Here is a 12,359-nt window from a genome sequence, read left to right as displayed (position 1 = left end):
AACTCTCATTCCGCAGCTGCTCACGCTAACCACGGCGCTCCTGATCTCATATTATCCTTGATGTTGCATATCTTGCGCATGGACTACTCAGTTTGTATATTTTGCTTATTTTTTTCACAGTTCCACACAACTTCTTCCTGTTTTCTCGATTTATCTGTGTTCGGTCTTTCAAGACCTATCCACTGTGCCAACTTATAACTAAATCTGAGGAGGGTGCGATGGGGAGGTTCCCCTGTCAGAGCCATCGAGAAAAGGGAGAGGGGTTCGCCTTTACTTGACAAATATGAACGAAGTGTTTGGAAGAACTTCGGAATATTTTTAACCAAGGTGTTAGAATTATTTATCGGTTATAAAAAAAACGGCAGATTAAATTTTATTCGTTATGAGGTTCTGGGAGAAACAGAGGCACAGAGGAACTCACGCTCAGCTTATCTGAGAGTCGCTGGGGTGTCACCTGCTTTGCCTAATGGTACGAAATTACACTCAATACAAACGGCCCACAAGACGACAGCTCTTTATTTCGTGTCAGTGGGGTACAGTTAGGTCTGATAACACTTGTAAGATGGCAGCAGAATACAGCGAGGAGTTTCTTTAGTAATAATAGCGTAGCTTCCGAAGTTTTTCGCCTCTTTTTTCGCTCCTGCAGACAAACAGTCGCACTCTTTTATGGGATCTTCAAGAATACTCCTGAGACACAGAATATACGAATAAAATTTTAAGAACAGACAGAAAATCATTTCAGGTAGGAGTGCTTTTAATAGACTGACAACAGAAACATTAATTACTGCACTGATTTATTTCTCACTTTTAGTAAGCTCTAATACTTCTATAATTTCATTTTACTATGTTCTTTCGTAAGAAATTATAAACTACAAAAAACGTAAATAAATAAAAATTAAAAAACGCTGCTGCTACTGTTTCTCATGTTCTTTGTTTTTGTATCGTTACGAAGACGTACTTGTTCACCATTTGACAAAACTTTATGCTAATTTCTTGTGCTCAAAATATGTCACTCACATCGACTTATGTGGCTATAACGAAATTAGTGTGAAAGGTGATATGTCCAAAATGCCACAGTGTGTTGTAACTTAATACTTATGGAACTGAACGATTTAAGACAATATTTTCAGACATAGTAACAATTACTCGGCCATTTCAAATTAGAATATTCGAACTTTGGACAAGTCACTCTGCCATCGTCTTCAGAAAGAAACAGAGGGTACAATAATACAGACCCATGTATTTTCAGTACGTGTCTATGACCACCAAAGAATTATCTCGCAAACGGAATTATGGGAGTATAAATTATTGTTCTGTGAATTACCTGCGCTTCTAAACAGAAATACCACATCGTTCGCTCGAAATCATGTTGGTTTCATTTGGAGAAAAGCTAAACTTCTGATTGTACCCTTCACTGAGGTACATACGTAAGATCTCTGTGTATGTTCCTCGAGTTATCCAATGTTTAATGTGTTTCAGTACCGCAAACTTTATTATTTCTTCAGGTAGTCTGTATCTAAGCAAAGTTATTTAAAATTAACTTAAAGTAGCCTGGATCAGTCTGTGCAACAGGAAGGACGCAGCACTTTGTCTTGGATGGAGAGTCATCAACAGACATACTTCAGGCGTGTCACAGAAAAATGTATTGGGAGTCTTGCTGCTCATGTTATATTAATAACTTTTGCAGTCAATAATAATAGTAAGCTCGAACTGTACAGACGATGCAGTTATTTGTAATGAAATACTGTCTGAAAAAGGCTGCACATGTATTCAGTTTGACCTTGAGGAGGTGTCAAAGTGGTGCAAAGACTGAAAACTTGCTTTAAACGTCCAGAAATTTAAAATTTTGCACTTCACAAAGAAAAACGTACTATCTCATGATTACAATATCAACGAGTCACAGTTTGAACTGACTAACTCGTACAATTACCAGGGTATAGCACTTTACAGGGATATGAAATGGAACGATCACAAAGCCTCCATTTATAGTAAAGCAGATGGCAGATTACGGTTCAGCGATAGAATACCAAGGAAATGGAGTTAGTTTACAAAGGAGTTTGCTTACAAGTTTCGCGTGCGACCCATCCTAGAATATTGCTCAAGTGTATGGGACCCATGCCAAATAGGACTAACGCAGAATACTGAGCGTATACAGAGAAGAACAGTACGGATGACTACAGGTTTGTTTCGCCCGTGGTAGTGTGTCGCAGAGATGAATATGCAACTGAACAGGCAGACACTTTAAGCTAGACGCAAAATAACTCGAGTAAGCTTGCTTACAAAGTTTCAAGGACCAGCTTTAAATAATGACTCTAGGCATATATTAGAACCCCATACGCATCGCCCCCGTAGGAGTAGACTAATTACAGATCGCAAACAGGCGTTTAAGCAGCCAACTTCCGCACTGCATATGTGAATGAAACGAGAAGTAGCTCTGACGTCTCTTACAGTACTGTTTGTAGTGCAGTTCACAATGGTTTGCCGAATATCGAAGTAGACGTAGATGTAAACAGTAAAATCTAAGACTCAGTTACGCATTGGTATTATTACAACTGACACTGAACTTCTGTTTTCAAGTTCTCTTTACATCGGATGTAGCATAGCCGATACGGCGTTATAAATGAAACTATATTAAGCGATTTACGTGGCGCTAGCCGTTAAAAAATATCTTTTACAAAGTGCGAAATTTTGCAAGTATAAAATGTTTCGAGCCGTGCAGTCGAATGCCTTTAAAAGATCTATTGTGACTGTGTGACTTTTCTGTTGACCCTTTCACGTGTAAGATAGCGCATACATAGAGATCTGTGCCCACGAAGTTTCTTTCGCGAACCCGTGGTTCTTTGAGAGAAGAATTTTAGACCAGCCAGAGGTGCAACTTATAAAATGCTCCAGGCTGCTGGAACGGACGGTAAGGATGTGGGGCCGTCATCGATGCTCCTTGGGACACTTAAAGAGATCATGCACATTTGCGTTTATGTACTTCTTTGGTAAGTGAGTGGTAGTCTAAAAGAATCCGTGCACAGGCTTTAACTATTGCCAAAGCAAAATGTTGGAGATCAGGAAGAAAATAGCTCGAGACAGCTGAATACACCACCTAGTGTCGCGTAACTACGATTATTTTCATCACAAGCCGTACAACATTCCGCAATCCGACTTCGGCAAATCGATAGGAAGGGGAAGCTTACGTAAAAGGCGAATGCGGTGAACTTGCGGGGTTGCCGGGGGACCCCTAGCCCCGTGGGAGGTTTCGTAATCTGGCGCCACTGTTGCGGGGTGCCAGAGCGCGCCCCGCCATTGGCCACGTTGCGCAGGTCAGTGCCCACTGCCGACCAATGACAGCGCAGCGCGTCGTCGCCCGTCCTCACTCAAAACGTTCCGCGGGAACGGGGGCGCGAAGCGCGTGCCAGACACTGCGTGACGTTCCCAGAAGGGGACAGGCGTTATCTTTCGCAATCAGTATGTAGACGTAATACCCCCACATACCGATTGCAGCCGTGTGCAGCGTATATTTAACCGGAGCCGCAGTACCAACTGCCAGGTGTTTCGTTCGAAGGCTGGCTGTGCGCTTTCGCTTCGCTCCGGTTTTAGTCACTGGCAAGACGCGGGTGCCAATAGACAAGAATCTGGCCGTTAGTACCGAAACTTGATGTGAACGCGTCAATATAACAATACCAGCTTAGTTCCGTAACTTCTCTTATGGTTGTGTCGACTGAATTAACCACCGCCATGATAGGGTGTAGCTTGTTTGGGATAGCGTTTCAACTATGTCCATAAATGAATGTGTTCGAAAAATTAGATTAACATAAAATGAATTATCAAGACATTTAATGAAAGCACGAAGGGATACTGCAAAATCTATTTTTTTCGGGTTTGGTTACAAAATTTCATTACTTAATAATTATGGAAGAAAAGCACTAAACAGACGCAATGTTCTCTAAATATTATGCTATTTATGCTAACTGGTTTCGAGCCTGCACCTGTCTTCAGGCGGTGGTAAGCAATTCAAGGGCGAGTAACACATTGATTAGCGTCAAGAAGTTATATGCAAAATAATAAAAGTAAATCCCCTTCAATATGTAATTTGTAAAGGAAATATCTGCCACTGGCTACGTCTGTCATTAGACCTGAAACTAATTACGACTGAACGAACTGTTTATTCATCCTTTACTCTACGGGTTTCATAAACATTTGTTCGATTGCACTGTTTCTACTGTTCGTCGAAATTCCCAGACCACGAAGGCATAGCGGTTTGATAATTATCGTAGTTTGACCATTACAAGCCACATCGTGCACTATTGCACACTGAATAAGCCCACATTACCTGCAAGTTTTCGGAAATCCTGCCGGTAAATAGAAAGTTACATTTACTCGTTACACACAAGCTTCCAAGTTTTCTGTAGCATGTTTTGTATGCGAAGTAAAACACTGTAGCTGGGACATTACTGTGTAGCTTTCAATAATTACGACACTCTTTTTAAGGGCAATATTACACAACACGGCGTTTTTTGGAATGTTACGCACAAAACAATGTTATATTTACGAGTTCCCCCTCCTATTATACTTACGTCCAGCTTAGTAACTAACGTCATTTCGAGCCCCAGCATTGGCATTATTCGTCCAAACAATTTATGATAAATGCTGCTTATGTTTTTCCATAGTGTAAAAAAACACCAAGAAAAAAGGAAGTTGGAGATTTGGGTAGGCCGTAAAACCTTCAAGTTTTCCCTACAAGAAATTCGAAGTATTAATGGGAACAAGGTAGTCGACACAGTGATGGCAAATCATTTACAAAGGAGCAATGTTCTCCACCCTGAGACTGAAATGTATAGGTTACGACTGTTGGTGACGGCCGTTGTTTACATGGAACCGGATGTTTGCAGAAGTAGGTCGATGATACAGAACGTAACCAGTTGTGTGCATCGTTGGTATTAACAGTTGTGAGCGTACAAAGTAGCTTCAACGCGTATCCATTCAGTCGCTGAACTAGCTGGTAATGAGGTAACAAAGTATCAAACAGCGAAGCAAGCGTGGCGCGGCGCGGCGCAGATTTCCACGCGGTGACAGCTGGTCACAGAGCGTAGGCGAAGCAGTGCTTACCTAGAGGCGAGGTGGAGCAACTTGGTCATGGCGGCGGAGCTGCTGGTGTGGCGGGCTTTGTCTGCTGGAGTGGTCCCCCTGGCTGTGCGGTCTGGTCGGCGAGCGCCAGGCGAGTGTCAGCTGTTGGCGGCGGCCAGCGCCTGCTACCAGCCTCGGCCTCGTGACGTCACGCGACTCGAGCTGGCGTTCGCGTCCGGCTCCACGGGCGCAAACAGCTGGTGCGCGATAAGGAGCGTCCAGGGCGGCGGATCCCTGCGTCACGTTTCTCGCGACGTCCTAGCACGTGACCGCAGGTGCCCAATCTGATCGTCACGCAAAAACAACACGGCACGTGTCAGTGTGGTCTTTGCACTATATCACCTGCCTGTGTAAATTCACAACACGACACATGAACTTGGAGCCAGTCGACTAATTCGCAGTGAGCACTGTTGTTGTTGTGGTCTTCAGTCCTGAGACTCGTTTGATGCAGCACTCCATGCTACCCTATCCTGTGCAAGCTTCTTCATCTCCATCCTTCTGAATCTGCTTAGTGTATCCATCTCTTGGTCTCCCTCTACGATTTTTACCCTCCACGCTGCCCTCCAATGCTAAATTTGCGATCCCTTGATGCCTCAGAACATGTCCTACTAACCGCTCCCTCCTTTTTGTCAAGTTGTGTCACAAACTCCTCTTCTCCCCAATTCTATTCAATACTTCATCATTAGTTATGTGATCTACCCATCTAATCTTCAGCATTCTTCTGTAGCACCACATTTCGAAAGCTTCTATTCTCTTCTTGTCTACACTATTTATCGTCCATGTTTCACTTCCATACATGGCTACACTCCATACAAATACTTTCAAAAACGACTTCCTGACACTTAAATCTATACTTTCAAAAACGACTTCCTGACACTTAAATCTATACTCTATGTTAATAAATTTCTCTTCTTCAGAAACGCTTTCCTTGCCATTGCCAGTCTACATTTTATATCTTCTCTACTTTGACCATCATCAGTTATTTTGCTCCCCAAATAGCAAAACTCCTTTACTACTTTAAGTATCTCATTTCCTAATCTAATTCCCTCAGCACCACCCAACTTAATTAGACTAAATTCCATTATCCTCGTTTTGCTTTTGATGATCTTCATCGTATATCCTCCTTTCAAGACACTCTCCATTCCGTTCAACTGCTCTTCCAAGTCCTTTGGTGTCTCTGACAGAATTACAATGTCATCGGCGAACCTCAAAGTTTTTATTTCTTCTCCATGGATTTCAATACCTACTCCGAACTTTTCCTTTGTTTCCTTTACTGCTTGCTCAATCTATAGATTGAATAACATCGGGGACAGGCTACAACCCTGTCTCACTCCCTTCCCAACCACTGCTTCCCTTTCATGTCCCTCGACTCTTATAACTGCCATCTGGTTTCTGTACAAATTGTAAATAGCCTTTCGCTCCCTGTATTTCACCCCTGCCACCTTTAGAATTTGAAAGAGAGTATTCCAGTCAACATTGTTAAAAGCTTTCTCTAAGTCTACAAATACTAGAAACGTAGGTTTGCCTTTGCTTAATCTAGCTTCTAAGATATTTCGTAAGGTCAGTATTGCTTCACATGTTCCAATATTTCTACGGAATCCAAACTGATCTTCCCCGAGGTCGGTTTCTACCAGTTTTTCCATTCGTCTGTAAAGAATTCGTGTTAGTATTTTGCAGCTGTGACTTATTGAACTGCTAGTTCGGTAATTTTCACATCTGTCAACACCTGCTTTCTTTGGAATTGGAATTATTATATTCTTCATGAAGTCTGAGGGTATTTCGCCTGTCTCATACATCTTGCTCACCAGATGCTAGAGTTTTGTCAGGACTGGCTCTCCCAAGGCCGTCAGTAGTTCTACTGGAATGTTGTCTATTCCCGGGGCCTAGTTTCGACTCAGGTCTTTCAGTGCTTTGTCAAACTCTTCACACAGTATCGTATCTCCCATTTCATGTTCATTTATATCCTCTTCCATTTCCATAATATTGTCCTCGAGTACATCGCCCTTGTATAGACCCTCTATATACTCCTTCCACCTTTCTGCTTTTCCTTCTTTGCTTAGAACTGGGTGTCCATCTGAGCTCTTGATATTCATAAAAGTGGTTCTCTTTTCTCCAAAGGTCTCTTTAATTTTCCTGTAGGCAGTATCTATCTTACCCCTAGTGAGATAAGCCTCTACATCCTTACATTTGTCCTCTAGCCATCCCTGCTTAGGCATTTTGGACTCTCTGTCGATCTCATTTTTGAGACGTTTGTATTCCTTTTCGCCTGTTTCATTTACTGCATTTTTATATTTTCTCCTTTCATCAATTAAATTCAATATTTCTTCTGTTACCCAAGAGTTTCTACAAGTACTCGTCTTTTTACCTACTTGATCCTCTGCTGCCTTCACTACTTCATCCCTCAGAGCTACCCGTTTTTCTTCTACTGTACATCTTTCCCCTATTCCTGTCAATTGTTCCCTTATGGCCTCCGTGAAACTCTGTACAATCTCTGGTTTAGTCAGTTTATCCAGGTCCCATCTCCTTAAATTCCCACCTTTTTGCAATTTCTTCTGTTTTAATCTACAGTTCATAACCAACAGATTGTGGTCAGAGTCCACATCTGCCCCTGGAAATGTCTTACAATTTAAAGCCTGGTTCCTAAATCTCTGTCTTACCATTATATAATCTATCTGATACCTTCTAGTATCTCCAGGATTCTTCCATGTATACAACCTTCTTTCATGATTCTTGAACAATTGTTGGCTATGATTAAGTTATGCTCTGTGCAAAACTCTATCAGGCGGCTTCCTCTTTCAAGCACAATACTTGGTTCAAAATAACTTGATGGTTGAGGTCTGTCACATCGGCAGGCGGCTACCTCTCGGTTACAGTGAATACGTACACAAACACAAGTCACCTCACAAGTGATGTTATGTGTAACACGAAGCAATGTTGGAAGTGGCCGCCGTCAGGTACACTGATGAGCCAAAACATTTTGACCACCGAGCGAGGTGGCGCAGTGGTTAGCACACTGGACTCGCATTCGGGAGGACGACGGTTCAATCCCGCGCCCGGCCATCCTGATTTAGGTTTTCTGTGATTTCCCTAAATCGCTCCAGGCAAATTCTGGGATGGTTCCTTTGAAAGGGCACGGCCGAATTCCTTCCCCGTCCTTCCCTAATCCGATGAGACCGATGACCTCGTAGTTTGGTCTCTTCCCCCAAAAACAACCCATTATGACCAACTGCTTAATAGCGTCTTGTTCCACTTTTCAAACACAATACAACAGAGATTCTGCTTGGCATGGATTCTGTAAGTCCTTGACTGGATTCCACAAGTATGTGGCATACGATGTCTACGCACAGGTCAAGCAATTTAGGGGGATAGGACGTCAAACGGGCCGACTTGGAGCAGGAGAGGCATCACAGGACATTTTAATTTCCAGTGTCTATACTTTTACAAATAATTTCATAAAACTTTGTCAGCATCCCCAGGAAGGATTCAGGATTCACACTCATTGCAGTGGAAGTTCGAAAACATAACAAAATAAATTTTTTTGCGTGTGAAAATTCATAATTTTTTCACTTACTAATGGCTGCATTTGTTGCTATAGGTACACTTTTCTTCACAAGTTAGAGAGATTCTTCGATGAATTTTGCACAGCATACATACCGTACTTACAAGTGTATGAAACTCTGGAATTTATTTAATTTATGAAAAAACGAATGAGCTGTTGTATTTTAAACTTCATGTTTAGGAAAAACATAAATTTTGTAATTAATTACCTCAATTTTTTACCACAGTTTTTAATAGATTTGGAAAATTCTAGAGTTTCATACGCCTTTAAGTATGGTTTGTATGCTGTGCAAAATTCATCGAAGAATCTCTCTTATTTATGAAGAAAAGTGTACATATAGCAACAAATGCTGCCATTAGTAAGTGAAAAAAATGATGAAATTTCACATGTAAATAAATTATTTCGTTATGTTTTACAACTTCCACTGCTAAGAGTGTGAATTCTGAATCCTTCCTGGTCATGCTGACAAAGTTTTATAAATTTATTTGTAAAAGTATAGACAGTGGAAATTGAAATGTCCTGTGGTGCCTCTCCTGCTCCAAGTCGGCCCGTTTGACGTCTTACCCCCCTTAACGCAGATTACGAGATGGTGGGCTACAGGCACGCAGCTGGCGACCGAAAGGTGTTCCAATGGCTACAGATCAGGCTCATTTGTTGGTCAAGACATCAATGTGTTTTCGTTCAAGCCACTGTAGTACGATTCTGACATTACAACAAGGACAGTTGTCCTGGAAGATGTCATCGCCGTAGGGGAAGACTTCAAGCACGAAGCAATGCAGGTGGTCCGCAATAATGTTCACGTAGTTAACTGCTAACATGGTGCTTTCAGTTACCTCCACAGATCCCACGGAAGCCCAACTCGGAGTATAATTCTGCCCTCACTTCTATGGTGCGGTGCATGTTTCGTGTAGCCATTCACCTGGATGACGGGGTGCAAGGACCCAACCATCGGCCTCGTGTAACAAGGAATGCGATTCATTCGACAAGCAACATGTTTCTATTGATCCACGGCGAAAATTGCTGTGCCCACTGTAGACGATGTCGTTGGGTCAACACAGGAACATGTAGGGGTCGTTTGATGTGGAGCTTCATGTTCAACAATGGCCTTTGAACGGCGTGCTCCGAAACACTTGTGCCTGCATCAGCATTATACCCTGTCGTCAGATCTGCCACAGATCGCTGCCTGTCCTGGATTACACAGTGGGACCTCTGCGTTTTGTGATGACACGTGACCGTCCAATAGCATAGGCTTGCTGGTTGTTTCACCATCCTTCAACCACTTTTCAAATGTGCTCACGACAGTAATACGTTCACAGGCGACCAGCTTCGCCGTTTTGAGAGATTCACGTTTCCTGCCGCGGCGCCACAACAATGTGTCATTTGTCAAAACCGCTCATGTCAGTGGATTTCCGTATTTGCGTCCCGTATCGTCGCTATATTGACTGCTCATTCGTCTCTCTTCCGTTAGCATTCTTTCCTTACTGCGTTTGGTGCCCGCAACACCACCAGAACGCATTCAACCTTGCGGTGGGCAGTGGTCACAATGTTTTGGCTTATCGGGTATGTCGGAAATGCGAGATACTCTGTCGACAGCCAGTTTTAAGTGACCAATGACTGAACTGCGCCAGGAGACGCATTTTATAGCCCTGAACTTAAAAAAAATATTCAAATGTGTGTGAAATCTTATGGAACTTCACTGCTGAGGTCATCAGTCCCTAAGCTTACAAACTACTTAACCTAAATTATCCTAAAGACAAACACACACACACACCCACGCCCGAGACAGGACTCGAACCTCCACCGGGACCAGCCGCACAGTCCATGACTGCAGCGCCTTAGCCCTGAACTTAAATTCATGTCCTAAGCTAACTACAACCTACTGAAGTGTGAGTATCCGAGAAAGGGGTGGTCAATAGTTGCGGCAGAACCAAAATTACTATCGCTTTATTTTAAAGTTAAGTTTCAGCGCTAAAAGCTGTCACTGGTTACATGAGCTGTCTAGTTACCGATCAATGAGCAGTCTTCGTTGGCCCTTGGGTGCAGATTGTAGACCACACAGGCGGATTCCGGGGGAGAAAAGAATGATAGAAAAACAAGAGCAAATAAAAAAGGCATTTGATAGTGGAAGTGAAGCGGCAAAGAGTTGGAAAAAAAATTTAAACCAATAAATGGGACAAAAATGATGCTCAAACTGTTTTCATTCAATTCACGACATGGAACCATCTTTTTTAACAACATCGCAGGTTTTTACGTTAACCATTGCGCTAAAGAACAAAGCTAAGTTTTTTTTTCCTTACTACTATCGCCCAGTCGCTATGATGAATTGCAGCCTTCAAAAACTCGGTTTCACGTAATGTCATACGATGCTTATTGAATGTAAGTCGAGCTCTGTGATTATGATAACCGCATATGTGACGCTGATTCGCGTCTTGTGCGGAGGTATACAGTAGTATTTAGTTAGCACTGTCTGTGAAACGTGTGTATTTCATTAGCATCGTTATGTGTGTGTGTTGTTTCTGGTGTGGTTATCTTGTATGATGAAGTACGAAATAAATGTGCCCGATAAACATTAAGAAATAATGCCGGGCAAGGAATTGGAAGTGAATTGACTAATTGTTGTGACAGTTTGGCAACGGTGAACGGTTCGGGAGTGATGTTGAGCGCTTTGGTTGGAGGAAACCAGTTCCAACGCATGAAGTGTCAACTATCAAGCAATTTTAATCAGACTATACGTTCGGTCTGTAAACTGACCAACAGCCACGATGGTTCTCAGAAAATTTACACTTTTCCTTTAGGCATCCGCCTATCGACTGATTTCATGCTGCCTTCCATCTTTCTCTACCTTTTACTAATGCTGATTCCTTCATCGGTTCTTGGTAAAACATCATTATAATGAATGAAAAGCACTATACTGCTTACGTCATGAGGATTAATGTGTTGCTTTAACCGGTTTTCGGCTTGCAAAGCCTTCATCAGACTTTAACCGAATATCGTTGGCAAATAAGTTAGATGTTACACATCTGGAGTGAGGCACAAAGACACAGAAAATGACATCTTTGGCAGAATGATGGCAATGCAGTTTATAAGATAAGTAGTTGAACAATAAATAAATATAAATGGAGCAAACAGGAAAAACATTAATACTAAACTGGAAAACCGTGCCTACATAACAGTTTACATTAAACAAACACAGTAAACTAAAATTAGTGATCGAAAAGGCTAATTGAAGAGGTATTAAACATGGACAGTGATACAAAAACCAATTAAAAGAAAGAATTAATAACTGTTAGTAAATGTCGCGTGACTAGGCCCTCCCGTCGGGTAGACCATTCGCTGGGTGCAAGTCTTTCGATTTGACGCCACTTCGGCGACTTGCGCGTCGATGGGGATGAAATGATGATGATTAGGACAACACAACACCCAGTCCCTGAGCGGAGAAAATCTCCGGCCCAGCCGGAAATCGAAACCGGGCCCTTAGGACTGACATTCTTTCGCGCTAATCACTTTTTTTTCGGTAATGTTCGTTGCGTTTGGTCTGGGCGGGCGTCACAAACCATCCGTGCAAGTTGATTGTTGATTCCACGGGGGCGGACACAACTGTTAGTGAAGCCTGACATTGTCAGGGAGGAGACGGCGGTCTTATTGTAGCGTATTAAATAAAATAAAAACTTTTAATCCCTAGACC

General features: G+C 42.4%; 1 protein-coding gene across 1 annotated transcript in view; it reads right to left on the bottom strand.

Moving 5' to 3' along the window:
• The window catches only part of LOC126416107 (phosphoenolpyruvate carboxykinase [GTP]-like), a 138,064-nt gene extending 132,820 nt beyond the window's left edge, over nucleotides 1-5,244 (bottom strand). Inside the window, exon 1 of the mRNA XM_050083617.1 lies at nucleotides 5,098-5,244. Within this exon, the coding sequence (XP_049939574.1) occupies nucleotides 5,098-5,126 (29 nt within the window). The 5' untranslated portion in view covers nucleotides 5,127-5,244. The remainder of the gene's footprint in view (nucleotides 1-5,097) is intronic.
• Nucleotides 5,245-12,359: the final 7,115 nt, after the last annotated feature.

Source organism: Schistocerca serialis, chromosome 8, assembly GCF_023864345.2.
Source record: "Schistocerca serialis cubense isolate TAMUIC-IGC-003099 chromosome 8, iqSchSeri2.2, whole genome shotgun sequence".
NCBI classification, from domain to species: domain Eukaryota; kingdom Metazoa; phylum Arthropoda; class Insecta; order Orthoptera; family Acrididae; genus Schistocerca; species Schistocerca serialis.
The sequence above is the reverse complement of the archived record's forward strand: the minus strand, read 5'-3'. Positions and strand labels throughout refer to the sequence as shown.